The sequence below is a fragment of the Acipenser ruthenus genome, chromosome 1 (genome assembly GCF_902713425.1).
Source record: "Acipenser ruthenus chromosome 1, fAciRut3.2 maternal haplotype, whole genome shotgun sequence".
NCBI lineage: Eukaryota > Metazoa > Chordata > Actinopteri > Acipenseriformes > Acipenseridae > Acipenser > Acipenser ruthenus.
In genome coordinates, this window is record NC_081189.1 from 94,422,545 (window position 1) to 94,440,771 (window position 18,227).

The following is an 18,227-nucleotide window of genomic DNA, read 5'->3' on the forward strand; positions in this document are numbered from 1 at the left end:
CTGAGGATAAACTCTGTCAAACTTAATGGACATGCATTATAAAAACAGCATAAAAATCATACTAAATTCTTGCAGCAGTTAACAATTCTCTAACAACATTGGTATCCTTACAGGATTGCTTCAATTGTTCATCTGCCTTTTGAGGATAGATTGGATGCCACGTGTAGTCAATCATGAGCATCAGGCTTGGTACAGTCCAGCAATCAACCCAGCCATCTCTAAACATAATTAAATACATGAACCATTAGCTTTTAATTTAGTCAATTGTTTTAAACAATCAGTACACAAAAACATTGTTCAAAGAATCAACATTTTCTTATCACACTGTTATGCATCCTTGATCCCCAAAATGTGAGACCTACATAGCGAAGGGTGTTGCTTTACAGCCAAGTTCTATGCGGCTGTTTCAATAGGAAGAAAAACTTGTACATGGTCAAAGTCATTTAGTCTCGAATTGTGTGCACAATACCTGATACTTCTACCTTTTCATCTCCATGACAGCTTGCAGCACACAGTGCCATCATTATTTTTATATCCATACCCAGGGGATGTAATGAAATGGATCAGAATCATTTACACTACAGCCAATTTTGTGAATCAGTTCAGCTGCATTGCTACATAACCTATTTTTAACTTCTATGGGAAATGTAATGTATGCATCAATATAAAAACTGAGGTTATTCAAATATTCTAAACAGCATTTATAACTGGATCTCTACAATGGTTTTAACAATTTACAAATCTGTGAACATATTTTGAACATATATATATATATATATATATATATATATATATATAGACACACACACACACACACACACACACACACACACACACACACACGCATTGGGTCGCTTGACATGAACAAAATCTCCATTGAGTCCATGTACTGACCCCTAGGAAAACAACAGCACAGCTATTCCTACTGAAGGCGTAATTTCTTGAGACTGAACAGAACTGGATAAACTGATTTGGTGAAACCGTTCCACCATCCTGTTCCGCTTGTTCAGTCAAACAGCTCGGTCTGATCGACGAGCAGTTCCATACAGTAAAACATGGCGGTGCCCCGCAGGTACTGCTGATTCTCTGTACGTAATAGATAAATGTGTACTTGCAATACCGGCAAACTACAATAAATATAGCCTCGATTTACAATGGTCTGTACTGTCTACTGTAGTTACTAGTGCTAGTAATGGATCTAGAATATGCTGAACACGCCTTCACTTCTCAAAATATGCTGGCAGCTCTTCTGTCTTATATTGTTGCAGCATGTAGTATGTAAAAACAGTTAATTTCCTAGAAGTGCTTAGTGTAGCTACATATTTATAATTTTATTTTAAAAACACTAATTTATTTCAGCCCACAATCACATTTAAAAATAGATATCCTATTTATTGTGTTTTCTGATCTCTGTATACTGATCAAAATTATTGCCCCTAGTAAATTTTAGTGATTGTCTCAATGGGTACATTTCTTGGTTAAATAAACGAGTCACCACACGGTTCCCCGGGGTACCGCTGTACCCTCGTCTGTCTTGTTCATATTACATTATAAGAAAACTACCGGTTGCCACTAAACAAAAATGGCTGTGTGTGCAGATGGACACTCACAGTTAAAACATAAACTAAATAGTACTCATCAGAGAAGTCAACAAAAACTAGAAAAAGCACTGCAGAGACTCAGCATCTTATCACAGAAAACAGGGTGTACAGAGACCTGTTAGACGACCTGAAACGAAACTGCCGCAAGTTCAAGTGAGCCCAAACAAGCCAGCATTCTGCAGTTCATCCTTGGTAAAGCAAAAACACATGATAACTGAGGTAGTTTTAAATCGTTTCCAGTGATTGTCTGCTTCTCTTGAGTTTGTTTCAACAAGTTATTTACAGTTTTCAAAACGTTTACATGAATACATCTTTTTTTGTATTTGTGTACTAATATTTACTTGCACCACACAACATTGCAGGCAATGTGACAATCCAAAAACTTACATCCTGTTAATACATTTTTTTAAATGGTTTTCCTTCACGTATTTGAGCCAATGCCAAAAATAAATAAACAAAGATGGCAAATTATTATACACGGGGTACCGCGTTCAGTCTCAAATACATAACTGTAATACATTAAAAAAAATGCTATTTACAGTTAATAATGATAATAATAATAATAATGATAATAATGATAATAATAATGATAATAATAATAATAATGATAATAATAATAATAATAATAATAATAATAATAATAATAATAATAATAATAATAATAATAATAATAGCATCAGTAATAAAACACATTTAAATTAGATGGATGTAGTAATTGTATCAATTTCATATGCGATTAAAACCGAGATTAACTAAGATTCATTTTTTAATCGCAAGACTAATCGCTTGACAGCCCTAATTATATCTATCTATCTATCCATATATATATATATTGTGTACACATACATATACACACACACACACACACACAATAAGGTATACAGAAGGTATTTAAAACATAAGGTTATAAAGGCAAGAATAAGTTAATAGCTTGCACGACTTACTCTGAATGGGTAATATTCCTCCACCTTGGCTTTCCTTGTTTAGGACCCCCTTGACTCTCAGTTGTAATGCAGCCCTCTGGAGGGATTTTGTTAGGCTGACAATTCTTCGCCAAAGTAAGAAGGGAGTACCTACTGGGGTGGCAATCTGGCAACGATAACTGGAGATCTGTATCTTCAGCCTTTATAAGAAGAGAAAAAACACATAGAATACTCTACATATGTACCTGGGGATGAATTACTCTTAACACAACATTTGATTTTCTAAATAGCTCCATAAATACTTTTTTATAATAGAACACTAACGTAAATTTGTATTCAACAATATCAACTTTTTTATGAAGATTAATATAAATCTATTACAGCAGATACATGTTACCCTATACAGCTTTATTAAGCCCCTTCAGGGATGGAAAGGAATGTTGCAGTGACATGACAGATAACAAAGACCTCAGTACAATGATTAATTAAGATTAATATCATATATAGCCATCTATATACCTTGAAATCTGTCAAAATGTGCAAACATTTGAGGACGGTCAAATCACAGGCATACACAATAGTAGCCAGTTAAAAAGCATTGCACTTACCCTTAAAGAAAATTTGGTATTGCATGTAGCTGGAACAAACTCAATAAATGACAGAGTGAAATCAATATTGAGCCTTTCCCCACAGGCAGCCAGATAAACTGCAAATGAACAAGAAATAATTGCACACTGAAGTAAAGTCAAGCAGTAGTTCTGTAATTTTTCAATGATTATTTTGAAAACAGAACTGTGGATGACAGAACTGAGTATGTGGCACTTTGAAAGAACTACAAAATAATGAAGTGCATAAGATGGGACTGGCCTTTTCTAATATATACAGAGGTTTGAATTATGCATAAAGTAAGACATCTTGACTATAAAAGTGTGAAGTTATTTGATATAAAGCACATTGAAAACATTGATCATGTAAATTTAAATAAAATGTAATTATGACAAAAACCAAGGAATGTAAATCCTGATTTCTGCAATTGTAACACTGGCAAACAATGTAGCTAGTTAAACCACTTTTAAAGCTGTTCCAAATAAAAATGATCCCCGAGGCAAGATGCATACAAAGTACTGTCCTTGACCTATTTTTATTCCCACCTGCAGCTTTAATTGCTTCAGTTCTCATTAAGGGTCCAAAGACAAATACAATTACATAGAGTACCCTTAAACCATTTCTAAGACATTTTGGATAAGCCCTTACAGAACAAGAGCAATCTCTGGTAATTACATTCTTTTTAATTCCAATTTTTTTTTTTTTTTTTAAAGCTCATTCACAATTAAAGGTATAACTTCAACACTTTTCAGTACAAGTCGTTGTTATCTTAATTATTAAACTAAATGTGTAGGAAAACTTATTGTTATATTGTGTGAATATAATAGAAGTAGGTCTGAAACTAATCCCCTGGGCTCTCAGTTTCTTCTGTTCCTTGAGTACCAGGCCAAGAACAGTAAACAAGATTACCAGTGGTGTTGGATTTGAAGCACAATTTATTCAAAACTTTAATGGGGGGGGGTCTCCCGAGTGGCGCATCCAGTAAAGGTAAATGTGCCCTATAGCCTGGAGGTCGCCAGTTTGGGTTGTAATGATCCCACTCCTAGTGACTGATGGGTTTATAATGCTACCATCAGCATAAGACACGTACTTTCCTCTCGACTAGAGAGCTTGCTCTTTAGTTGACTGGTAAGGCGTTCGTCTTTTAACCGCATGGTCGCAGGTTCGCTTCCCGGTCCTGCCGTTCCATGGAGTATAAAACTCAAGCGTTACAGGGTCCAGGATATTCCACTGCCGGACGTGGACAGGAGTTCCCAGGCGGCGACGCACAATTGGCGGAGTGCCATCCCGGGGTGGGGAGGGCTTAGGTCGGCCAGGGTGTCCTCGGCTCACCGCGTACCAGTGACCCCTATAGACTGGCCGGGCGCCTGCAGGCCTGCCTTCAAGCTGCCCAGAGCTGCATGGTCCTCCGACGCTGTAGCTCTGAGGTAACTGCATGGCGGGCCTGCAGAGTGAAAAGAAGCTGGCGGCTGACGACACACATTTCAGAGAACGCGTGTGTTCGTCTTCGTCTCTCCCGAGTCAGCACGGGGGTTGTAGCGGTGACTTAAAACTAGGCATTTCAAATTGGGGAGAAAAATGGGGCAAAAACAATTGCCGATTCCAAAAAAAAACAAAAAATCTTTAAAAACGGGAAACACTGACATAGCAAGAACAAAACGATTTGCTAATATGGGTAGATGCAGTTTCACATGACCGTGTCTACTTGAAGATTTTAATGTACTAAAGGATAGGAAAAGGTGTACTAGTAAAACGGACTGCCAAATAAAATATATTAGAAGTGAAGTGTCTGAAATGTTCAGCGTAAAAAATGTTTGTTTTCGGAAGACACAAAGGCATTTTTTTACACAATGCAGTTCCAGAAGTTCTTTAAATAGTATTCGATACCCTTATCTTAAACTGTGCACATGAATCCTTCACAGCTTAGTTGTCAGATCTATTTTGTTCCTCCTGCCACCAGTGTTATTTATGTCAAATTTATATTTTGCTTCTGTATTTAAGTTTCATTTTGACCTGAGAGATAAACACATCCAAGGTATTTGTATGTTTCTACATACAATTAAATGTTTAGGAGTACTGTATTAAAAGTAATTTAATAGCCTTAAAGATTGTACTGCCAAAAGAAATACTGCAACTATATGGACTGATTTGCACTTTACAGTTAATTGTAAAGTAAATCATATATATATGCATCACACATACACACGCAAAAGTTTTTGTTTTACGAGAGTTGCTTACCATTTTCTTGCTGTTTTGTGGAGCAATCTATCCAGTTGTGCTGATTTGCTGCCCAGATCATCTCAAACTGGTGAAACATGACTTTGAACTTCCAGGAATATGGGACAAAGGAGTAGACATCAGGCACACTATCACTAGCCCAGTCCTGTATCAAATCTTTAAAAAAAATGAATACATTTAAAAATGTGCATAAAGATGCTTAATGTTCCATGTAAGGTATTTAGCAATCATATTGTAACAAGAACCAATATTTCACTTAGTTGTTCAGCAATTGCTGTAGCTCAAAACTATTCCAAACAAAAACACAATAGCATAACTTAACAAAATAATGTACTGATAAATCAATCTATGCACAAGGAAAAATAAAATAAAATAACACCTGACTATTTTAAAAACTGATGTTTTTAAAAGCAACATGAGAAAGTCCACAAAATGTACATAGCACCTTATCAAATGGCAATGCATTGTGTAATTAAATTTGCACGAGTGCTTATTAACAGAATGTCAATAACAAGTTTCATGACAATGAGATAAACTAACTATATGCTCATAATATTTATGTTTGAATATGATGCCTATCTGCCAGGGACTTGCTCTACATCTACAGTCTGTTCTTGATAAATGTAATTTCCAGATATAAAAATAAAAAATCCTATTAACTTATCATCAGGCCAGCTTAATTGAAGATCTCTAGGGATATATATATATATATATATATATATATATATATATATATACACACAGTGCCTTGCATAAGTATTCAGACCCCTGACCAATTCTCTCATATTACTGAATTACAAATGGCACATTGGAATTTCGTTCTGTTTGATATTTTATTTTAAAACACTGAAACTCAAAATCAATTATTGTAAGGTGACATTGGTTTTATGTTGGGAAATATTTTTAAGAAAAATAAAAAACTGAAATATCTTGCTTGCATAAGTATTCAACCCCCACACATTAATATTTGGTAGAGCTACCTTTTGCTGCAATAACAGCTTTAAGTCTTTTGGGGCAAGTATGTACCAGCTTTGCACACAGTGTCGGAGTGATTTTGGCCCATTCTTCTTGGTAGATTTGCTCCAGGTTGTTCAGGTTGGTTGGACGACGCTTGTGGACCGCAATTTTCAAAATAGTGCTACAGATTCTCAATGGGATTGAGATCAGGACTTTGACTGGGCCACTGTAGGACATTCACCTTTTTGTTCTTGAGCCACTCCAATGTTGCTTTGGCCTTGTGCTTGGGATCATTGTCCTGATGAAAGGTGAATTTCCTCCAAAGCTTCAGTTTTTTAGCGGACTGAAGCAGGTTCTCTTGCAGTATTTCCCTGTATTTTGCTCCATCCATTCTTCCTTCAATTTTAACAAGATGCCCAGTCCCTGCTGATGAGAAGCATCCACACAGCATGATGATGCCACCACCATACTTCACTGTAGGGATGGTGTGTCTTGAGGCATGGGCAGTGTTAGGTTTGCGCCACACATAGCGCTTTGAGTTTTGGCCAAAAAGCTCTATCTTGATCTCATCTGACCACAAAACCTTTTCCCACATCGCAACTGGGTCACTCTCATGCTTTCGGGCAAACTCCAGATGTGCTTTCAGATGGTACTTTTTGAGTAACGGCTTGTGACAAGGATGACAGAGGTTTGCGGCTCAGAGACAGTGAAAAGGGCAAAATAACGATCTTTATTAAACAAAAAATAATCAAATAAATAGGCACAAGGGCCAAACAAAAAGGTTTCAAAACACAAAATAGACACAAAACAAAACTTACAAATAAAGCTACCAGGCTGGGCAACGCCTTCACTGGATTCAAAACGAAAAACAGCACACACAGAAAAACACTGGCTCCTTCTCCTTCCAGAACTCTCTCTCTAGCCAGGGCCTCTCCCCTGGCTTTTATCCCCTGTGGCTGGAGCCCAATTAATCAATAATTGCTGATTATTCAATTAGGGCTCCAGCCATATTCTCACGTTTTCCTGGCAGGGAGGAATTTAACCCCCTCCCTGCCAGTCCCAACCACGTTCATAAAGACGGGGCAGTCCCCCGTCACATATCCCCCCCCCTTGTGCCAAGCACAACATGGCCTAAATGGCCACCTCCCCCCTCAGTCTCGGTCCCGGAAGAGGGGGAAGCACGGTGTCCATGGGGGTGGCCATGGTGGGAGGTCCGGCACCCCCCAATTCTTCGTGGCCGGCAGCTCCCTCTTCCGGGGCTCCGGCCACACACTATCCTGCCGTGAACGTGCGGCCACAATGTAGCAACCCCAGGCGAAGCAGGATCCCCGAAGACCCCAGGCGACGGCAGCAGCAGCGGACCCTCGGGAGGCGACGGCAACAGCAGCGGACCCTCAGGAGGCGACGGCAGCAGCATCGGACCCTCGGGAGGCGACGGCAGCAGCAGCTGACCCTCGGGAGGCGACGGCAGCAGCAGCGGACCCTCGAGAGGCGACGGCGGGAACGGCGGCCCGGCTCCCTCTGGTGGCGGAGGCGGGAACGGCGGCACGGCTCCCTCTGGTGGCGGAGGCGGGAACGGCGACGCTGGTCCTTCCGGGACACCCTGACCCCTCTGGCGACGGCAGTGGCTCCCCCTCTCGGGGCGACGGCGGCTCCTCCCCTTCTGGCTCTCAGGACGGCGGCTCCTCCTCTTCTGGCTCTTGGGACGGCGGCTCCTCCCCCTCTGGCTCTCGGGACGGCAGCTCCTCCCCCTCTGGCTCTCGGGACGGCAGCTCCTCCCCCTCTGGCTCTCGGGACGGCGGCTCCACCCCCTCTGGCTCTCGGGACGGCGGCTCCACCCCCTCTGGCTCTCGACACGCGTCCTCTTCATGCCCGTACTGGCAGCAGTGAGCGCACCACTCCTCTACTTCAATGACGGGAACCCCTCCCATGTCTACCTCCAAGTAATCCAGCACCATGCTAGCTATATCCTGGAGGGAAACCAGGTGATGCCGTCTCTCCCACTCTTCCCACCTCTCCCCATCTCGACGCCACAGCGTGCGGATGGCTATGAGAAGGTCGTGGGGGAGGTCTGCTTCGGGGTGCACCAGCCACTCCCAGATCTCCCACGATGGTGGTGAAGGCGGTGATGTTGGAAGTGGTGGGGTGGCTGCCGAAGACGGGGTTTGCAGCTGCTCCTGGTCCGGGTTGTGGGGGCATCCTGCCCAGCTGTGGCCATCCGCCTCACAGCGCCCACACCAGTCAGCTGGTGGCCCATCTGGACAGGACCGCCACCGATGATCCTCCTTCCCGCACCAGGAACACCACGGGAAGAGGCTCGCTGGGTCCTCCAACAGGGTTTGGGGTGGTGGTGGCAGCTGCTGTTGTTGCTGCTGTTTCTGTCGCTGCCTCTGTCTGCTCTTCTTGCCCATTCTTTTTTTTTCTTTTTTTCAAAAAAACTCACGAAATTCAAAAAAAAAAAATAATAATACTGCCCTGAGCCTCCAGGTGGCATTATCCCACTTCTGAGCACCAACTGTGACAAGGATGACAGAGGTTTGAGGCTCAGAGACAGTGAAAAGGGCAAAATAACGATCTTTATTAAACAAAAAATAATCAAATAAATAGGCACAAGGGCCAAACAAAAAGGTTTCAAAACACAAAATAGACACAAAACAAAACTTACAAATAAAGCTACCAGGCTGGGCAACGCCTTAACTGGATTCAAAACGAAAAACAGCACACACAGAAAAACACTGGCTCCTTCTCCTTCCAGAACTCTCTCTCTAGCCAGGGCCTCTCCCCTGGCTTTTATCCCCTGTGGCTGGAGCCCAATTAATCAATAATTGCTGATTATTCAATTAGGGCTCCAGCCACATTCTCACATGTTTTCCTGGCAGGGAGGAATTTAACCCCCTCCCTGCCAGTCCCAACCACGTTCATAAAGACGGGGCAGTCCCCCGTCACACGGCTTCTTTCTTGCCACCCACCCATACAGGCCAGTGTTATGCAGAGCTCTTGATATGGTTGACTGGTGCACCATTACTCCACTCCCAGCCACTGAACTCTGTAGCTCCTTCAGAGTGATTGTTGCCTCTCTGTGGCTTCTCTCACAAGTCTCCTTCTTCTTTGAGCGCTGAGTTTTGAGGGACGGCCTTTTCTTGGCAGTGCCTGGGTGGTGTGATGCAGCTTCCACTTCCTGATTATTGATCCAATTGTGTTCACTGGGATATCCAAACACTTGGATATTATTTTGTACCCTTTCCCTAATCTATGCATTTGTATTACTTTATCTCTAACTTCTGTAGAATGCTCTTTGGTCTTCATTTTCCTTCAGATTCACAGCCTGACCAATGATCCTTCAACAGTGGGGTTTTTATCCAGAAAATGTGACAGCAACTTTAATAGTTCACAGGTGGAGGCCAATGGTAAGGTAATTGTGTCCTCGTTAGGGCAATTTCTTTCATCGGTGTAAACTGGGAGCTTCCACAGCACAGGGGTTGAATACTTATGCAAGCAAGATATTTCAGTTTTTTTTTATTTTTCTTAAAAATATTTCCCAACATAAAACCAATGTCATCTTACGATAATTGATTTTGAGTTTCAGTGTTTTAAAATAAAATATCAAACAGAACGAAATTTCAATGTAATTCAGTAACGTGAGAGAATTGGTCTGGGGTCTGAATACTTTTGCAAGGCACTGTGTATATATATATATATATATATATATATATATATATATATATATATATATATATATATATATATATATATATATTAAATAAAGAAACGCCTGCAGAATATAGAAAAGCAAACAAAGCAATGGTTACTGTGGGTACCTTCAAGCAACTGCATTCATGTACTATAATACATTGTCATTTATCATCATTTTTAACACAAAATGTAAGAGACTAACATATACCCCTTCTTGAAATTACTTTTTATATGCATGCCAATAAAAAAAAATTAAAAGATTATGCTGCAAGGATAATTTTCAAAAAAGGCCCACGATATATTATATATATATAGATATATATATATATATATGCATGTATGTGTGATTAAAAAAAAAAAATACAAACACCTTATTCCTCTCTTAGTTTGCCCTGACCCTTTCTCATACTTGAAAGCTTCACAATACAGCACTATGTACTTTGGAAACAATTTCATTATTAGCACTGGCGGAGTTAGAAATATAGTATCTGGGACAAATATTATTATGTACTGTATAAAACCAGACATCCCCAAAAAAACAGCACAGTCACAATTAGTTTGAATGGGAGGTTACTCAGCACACCCACTGACTTCTAATAAGATCTGAAGGTTGGTATTGGGCACTTGAATTGGTTAGAACAAGAACATCCTGTTTTATGACTTCAGTGGGTCTGTATAAAGAAATATAACCCATTTGTGGATTTCTAATTAAGGATGTGGCATTAATAAACACAGCTGAACAATAAAGCTCAATACAGTAACGTTCTCTGTAGGTTTACTAAATTAAGGAAAACTACAGTATAAATTAGTGTTCAGCGGTATATCGATACCTATGGATATCATGATACCAAAATCCTACGATACCTAATATCGGGGTAAAATATAAATATCAAAGTATCGCGTTTTTTCGATACTGTGTTTTTTTTGGTTTGTTCGTTTTTTTGAGATTTAAAAAAAAAAACCTCTAATTGTGTGCTTTAAATACAACATGAACAAAGCTTCCTCATTTCCGCTTAGCAGAAGTGACCGCCTACCCTGCGCGTTCTGGGAAAATTCAATTACTGCAGCAGTTATGGCTATTGCTGGAGAGAGAAGCTTAATGTGGAACTATTTTGGATTTCAGCCAGATGACACAGCAATCTGGTTGAAGGCAGAATGTTGAAAGTGTTTTAAAGAAGTGAAAAACAAAAAGGAGGAAATGCCACCAATTTATTGAAACATCTTTCAGATCGCCACCACGATCTCTTTGCCAAAGTTTACTTTTACTGTAGTTTCTTCCGTTCTTTTAGTTTAAGTAAGCGAACCCCAGTGCATATCACTTATAAAAAAAGTCACAGCAAAGATAACACATAAAACAGGAATGCGCTAGAAGCTGATCAAAAGGGAGTTCACTGATGCTTGTTTATTTCATCTTTACAGTTCACTTGCTAGAAGTTGCAAAAAATAAAAAAATAAATTGCCGACATGTGTCAATAAAACTCTACTGCACAAAAATGGTAGCAATGTTTTTATATTCTTTGGATTATGTGTTTGGATTTTGTCCGTATTTTATGTGCATGTAATGCGATAGCTGTGAAAATCCTGTGTTTTGAATTGCATGCATGAGCGTGGAAAGACCAGAATGAATACAGACTTCATTGCCAGTATATCCGTTTCCCAAACAGGATCAAAGTGACGCTTCATCTGCAGAGGAAAGCACAGGACCAAAGCTTCCAAGTCACACTGCAAAAGTACGCCAATGCAGACAGCTACAGATTCAGCATGAAAGCAATAAAAAGTACTTGGAGTTTATTATAGTAGCCACAGTGGTTGTCTTTTGTCTAATTTACTTTCTTTGCAAGATTTTTAACAACCAAACGAGCATGATGGGCCGAATGGCCTCCTCTCACTAGTAAAATGTCTTATGTTCTTATTTAAGGTGCACTGGGGCGTTTTTTTGACAGAGACATTTGGCTTGAATACGCTTAAACAGAATTCTGTTTTAATAGCACGTAAAAGGAAGGCATCTACATTAGTGGCCCGTTTGTTTTAGAAATGTAGAATTAAGCTTAGAATGTTTCACTATTGAATTGTGTATGTTAGCAGTGTTTTTAGTAAAGCAGTTCTTTGTCAGAAATAGTTTTTTTTTTTATCCGCTGAACTAATTTTATTAAATTATTTGGAAGTGGTGATTTACAAAATACCTAACATTATAAAATTGTAAAATGAACACATAGTGTTTAAAATTAAGGAATACAATGTTTGTGTGTATTCCCTAATGTAACACATTACTGTGTTTGTTTAAAAATAAATGTTTTACAGTGTACATCAATCAGGCTGGTCTAGTTTAGCATTACACTCTTACTTGTTTTACGTTCTAAAAGAGTTGAACAGTATCGATTCATGGAGGTATTATGTTGTAGTGACTTTGAGAACATAAGAAATGTTACAAATAAGAGGAGGTCCATTTGGCCCATCTTGCTCATTTGGTTGTTTATTGATCCAAGCCATTTCTTGAAGTACCCGTGTAAATCAGCTTCCACAACAGTGTTTCATTTTTTCATTGCTTGCTCACATTTTTAGGGCACTTGTAAGATGCCCCTGTATGTAAAACATCTGGCCTAGTTATAAAAAGGCTGCTTCACAGAAAGTATTTCTGTGTTATTTTGTTATATATAAGAATTAAGAGATTCCTTGGAATTGGAATATTTGAAGTTGGCTGAAACGCCAGAGCTTTTTTTTTTTTTTGTTTCTGCTTCTGGCCTGACGTCACATCAGTATGTCCGGTAAAGAAATCAAAGGTTGCCAATCTCTGTTATGTTCCAAGAACTTCCAGTTTAGGGGGATCAGAAAAATGCTAGTGTCACTCGGGCTCAAATTTGTCCCAGTTATGGTCTATTATCGATCCCACTTGTAAGACGTGTATACAGTGTGTTCATGGGGATGACAAAGAATATCCCAGTGCAGAGGTCAGGGTAGAGCTAGCCAATCAAGAGTTGTGGAACGGCTCCCATATGAGGTGATCATTGGCCAGGATGTACCTATCCTGCCAGATTTTGTAAAAAGCACTACGGCGTGTGTGGTTATCAAAAAGTCACAAACTAGGAAGGGATTACAGCCATTACCTGACCTAGATGATGAGCTCTGCCAGGAGGGCAGTAAAGCCAGGAAGAATCATCATCACTGGAGGAGGGACAAGAAGGCAAGCACTCCAGTACCAGGCTTGGAGCAACAGGAGAGGTTGCCTGTAGACTCCCAATGGCAAATTTCAGATAATATTAGACCTGCAAGCTAGTGACTCAACCCTCAAACTCCTTTTTCAGAAAGTTACAGTATTGATGGCAGAAATGTGAAAGAGGATTTGTCTCTGAATAGTGAGAGGCATATACTAGAGAAGGACATCTTATACATAGCGGATTCACAAGGCACTCAGCTAATAGTTCCCAAGTGGTGCAGACAGATTGTTATGCACCTTGCTCACACAGTCCCTTGGGCAGGACACTTGGGTCAACAGAAAACCTATGCTAGGCCAGAGCCCGGTTTTATTGGCCAAATCTATATAAAAGACATGCAAAACTACTGTCCTTGCTGTATCGAATATCAGAGGACCGCCCCAGAAATGAAAAGAGCCAGGGCTCCCCTTCAGCTACTTCCCATTATTATAGTTATATCCTTGTGGTCTATGATTACGCCACAAGGTACCCAGAAATATTCCCGTTCAGAGCAATAAAGGCCAAACAAATCATCCCCACCTTAATACAGCTGTTTGCGAGAGTAGGTATCCCCAAGGAAATCCTTACTGATCAGGGAACCAATTTTATGTCTCGTATCATCCAAGGGTTGTATAAAGAGTTAGGCATTAAGGGTATAAGAAAATCTCCACACCACCCACAAACAGACTAGTGGAGGGATTTAATAAAACACTGAAAAGCATGCTCCGCATATTTGTGTCCGAGACAGGTAAAGACTGGGACAAATGTCCTCAAGGTTCTCGCCCTTTGAACTTTTGTACGGCATGCAGGTGAAGGGAAGGGAAGGTTGGAAAAGTGAATCACAGTCTCCACAGAGCATGGTCAACAGTGTGGAGTAGTGGTTAGGGCTCTGGACTCTTGACTGGAGGGTTGTGGGTTCAATCCCCAGTGGGGGACAGTGCTGTTGTACCCTTGAGCAAGGTACTTTACCTAGATTGCTCCAGTAAAAACAACTGTATAAATGGGTAATTGTATGTAAAATAATGTGATATCTGTATAATGTGAAATAATGTATAATGTGATATCTTGTAACAATTGTAAGTCGCCCTGGATAAGGGCGTCTGCTAAGAAATAAATAATAATAATAATAATAATAATAATAATAATGGTCTCGTATGTATTGCAGATGCGTGACAGGCTTGAGCATTACCGAGACATGAAGAAGGAACACCTGCAGGATGCACAGCAAGCCCAAAAGAGATGGTACGACCAATGTGCACGCACATGTGATCTTAAACCTGGACAAAAGGTACTGTTTGTTCTCCCCACAAGTTCCAGGAGGGTTTGAGGCCGCTTACCTTGATGACTTGGTGATCCACAGTGCCACCTAGATGGAACATCTGGAACACCTGACCGCTATCCTGCAGAAAATCCAACAAGCAGGATTGACCTTGAACCCCAAGAAATGCACTTGGGCTAACAGGAAACCCTGGCTACGAGTTGGGTGGCGGCACGACCCAGCCCCAAGTAGATAAGGTGACGAGCATTCTGAATTGTCAAAGACCACAAACCAAAACACCAAGTCCATTCTTTTCTAGGACTCATTGGGTGGTACCGACAATTCATCCCACAGTTTGTCAGTCTAACCGTGCCACTCACTACACTCACAAAGAAAGCAGGAAGCAATGTCGTACTATGGACTCCAAACAGCTCAAAAGATGCATCACCAATAGACCGGTGCTGCAAAATCCAGACTTCCAAAAGCCATTCAGGGTACAAGTAGACACCTCTGAGGTGGGGCTGGGTGCAGTCCTAGTACAAGGAAAAGAAGGTGAGGAGCGACCCATTCTGTACCTGAGCAGAATTTCTTTCCCCAAGGGAAACAAGGTACTCAGAAGTGGAGAAGGAGTGGCTTGCCTTAGGTACTACTGGGTCAGGAATTCCAACTAGAGATCATAGAGCATTACAGTGGCTGCATTCAATGCAAGACCATAATACCCAAATTAGCAGGTGGGTCCTTGCCCTGCAACCATATAGGTTCATGGTGAAACATTGCCCAGGGCAGCAGAATACAGTAGCTGATTACTTATCTTGTCTGCCTGAACAGGTGGCTACTTTAGGGGAGGGGGTGAGTAATGTGACAGAACCGACTGTCTCTATTAAGGAAGAGGGGTCTATATACAGCTCACATATAATTGAAAACTAGCATAACATTTTACCATTATTATTATTATTATTGAGCAGACGTCCTTAACCAGGGCGATTTACTGTTGTATACAAAAGATACATATCAAGAATTACAGTACAATTACCATCATCTGTTTAGTCATGTACTATTTGGTTTTCAATGGAAACCATTGTCATTACAACCCTGCTTTGTTAAACCCACTCAAAACTATTTATTTGTGTGCTGTTTTACTATCTGGATTACACGCAATCCACTTTTATCTGCCTGTTAGGTGCACACAACGGTCAGTTATTGTTTCCAGCTACGTGTAAAACTAAGTAACAGCAACAATCCACATTAATTGACACGATAATCTGCAGATTATATCCAGTGAACAACAGACCAGCAATGTACTTGTTATTTGTGTTTTTCTTTCTTCTTCTTCTCCCTGACGCTGTGGCCGGCGCAGAGGCTGGGATGTCCATGATAGTCACGTGGGTGTAAGATATACCTACTCTCCCATAGGAAATAATGGGAACCATAGAACATTTGTATAGTCTTGCATGTTGTTTTTAGGAAAATAAGTATGAACCTACCCAAGAGCAAACAGTAATGAAAATTACATGTGTAATATTTAATTTGAGTATGTAATGTTGTAATTGGTTGTTGGCATGGAGGGGCAGAACTATGAACCTATATATAGAGCTACCTTGCCAGTCTTCGGGGGGGGGGGGGGGAGAGAGAGAGAGAGAGAGGGGGGGGAGAGAGAGAGAGAGAGAAAGTGTGCCTGTTGAAACTCAATAGGTTGTTCTGACTGATTAACCCTTTGCGGTCCATTTATTCAGCGCGTCAGGTCCAATTTATTTTCACACACGCAGTTTATTTTAGATGCGCTGTTTAAAAGTATTTTTTTTCACAGTAAAACAGGTTTAAAAGGCCCTGCATATCAACAGGACACTCGGTACTGCATCTCCAGCCCCGCCCCACCCCTCGTTCGATGTTTTTTTCACATACCTCTTGATAGTAGTGCATACCGATAAATCATCTCTTGATCACTCGTTTTATCACCAAACTCCTCAATAATGTGATCCAAGTCATTATTCTATTACTATAACATCTAAAAAAAAGCTCTGCAAATGTCTGTGATATTCTTTGAGTGCTGGATGCATAAGCAGCTATCTTGTTTGTTTATGTCCGTGTTATCTATGTGGTGCCGGGGCTATCTGTATTCATGAGATACGCCCCCTTTTTTTTTTTTTTCTCGGCGCCTATCGATCTCACGCGGCCATTGAATGGTTTTCTCGGCTTTTTCCGGAGAAAAAACGAGTAGAGACCTGTTTTTTGCATCTTTTTGATGATGTCGGACTGGAAAGGGAAATTTGCAATGTCGGACCAGGTCCGACATAGGAGTCAACCAATACCTTTAGGGGAGGAATAGTTTAAGATGCTCCCATTGTTTTTTTCTACCTTTTGTTAAACCTTGCTTCACAAAAAATATTACTATTTTGTTTTACACTATTTTTTTTTTTTATCATGGACTTGTTTTTTTCATATCCAGTTGAGCCAGTTGAGCCTTTTGGCCACAGGTTACCTACATGAGGACTGTAGCATGGTATCTAAAAGCCTAGTAAAGAACTTAAACCCATGTTACATATTAAAACAAACTATTCTAAGGAGGGTTAAGTATTACTGAACCTACCTTATTTGATCATACAGAACAAAAGTAGTATATTACATTTCCTGTAAATATCACAGGTTAAAAACATACACCAAGGGATCTGAAAAAGCTCGTTTTGAGATGAAAATGTTTAAGCAAATTACCTGTGAAAAAGTTTTTCTGAGCATAGATGAAATGGTATGTTGCCTTGTAGACTTCAATTTCACACTGCCACGCCTGTGGCATGTTCCAAATCCTTGGATAGCTGGCATTGACATGAAACTGTAAATGGAAAATGAAAATTGCACTGGTTAGCGCAGGCCTCATACATGGGTCCAATGATGCAGATAATAGAGTATGACCAAGCACTTTGACTATTCATTAAAAACTACCAGACCCGCTGTGTTAAACAGAAGGGTCACCTGATTTCCTTGTGCTTTAATATCCCTCTCAGTGGTGCTTTCATGTATCAACCACAATATTGCATCAGCTGGTGTTCATTAGACACTTGTGGTTCAAGTTTTGCCATGCTTTTTTATGCAGAATATACAATCTTTCCTTTTTTAGTCAAAACTTTTATTGATGAGATCCATAAAGAGCAAGCCGAATGTATTGTTTTGTTTTGTTTGTTTGTTTTTTTTACATATTTTGTACTTTGTCATAAAAATTAGAACCAGAATCATGTATTCTGGTATCAGTGGTCATTACTAAGGCAGTATGTTTTTCACGGTTATCATGGATTTCACAATTTCTGTGAAATGTACTCATTGCCGTGTAATATGTAGTTCCCAGTGAAAATATGAGAGAATAGTGTAAATATACTGTACATATTTGTATCACTTAAAAAGAAATTCAGCAAACTTTTGCCTTTTACACTGCATTTAGGAACCTGGCAGCCGGTTAGTTTGCTTCCGGTAAATGACTGAACTTACTGCATAGGGTTGCATGATTTTTAAAAAATGTTTTCAACAAAAAAGACACCAGCTGCTGCAAAGGTCGGAAATATTACTGCTAAAGATTACTCTCTGTCCAGTAAAAGAAGGTGACATTTCATGTGTCTATTGTTATTTTTACATGTATTTATGGGGTTTTTTTTTGTTTGATCATTCACTGTTGGTGAAAATAAAATCTTTAAAACACTTTAAAACACTAAATATTCTACAATTTAGCACTTACTGTTTTTTTTAAGTAAGCATTTCAATATTTAGGAACATT

General features: G+C 40.0%; 1 protein-coding gene across 8 annotated transcripts in view; it reads right to left on the reverse strand.

The window, feature by feature from the left end:
• LOC117420586 (bridge-like lipid transfer protein family member 1) overlaps window positions 1-18,227 on the reverse strand; it is a 147,492-nt gene that overhangs the window by 98,722 nt on the left and 30,543 nt on the right. For all 8 annotated transcript variants that reach the window (XM_059032356.1, XM_059032355.1, XM_059032362.1 and 5 more), the window contains exons 14-18: window positions 17,177-17,294; window positions 5,369-5,524; window positions 3,133-3,230; window positions 2,546-2,724; window positions 112-218 (exon numbers count right to left, since the gene is read on the reverse strand). In XM_059032356.1, the coding sequence (XP_058888339.1) occupies window positions 112-218; window positions 2,546-2,724; window positions 3,133-3,230; window positions 5,369-5,524; window positions 17,177-17,294 (658 nt within the window). The remainder of the gene's footprint in view (window positions 1-111; window positions 219-2,545; window positions 2,725-3,132; window positions 3,231-5,368; window positions 5,525-17,176; window positions 17,295-18,227) is intronic.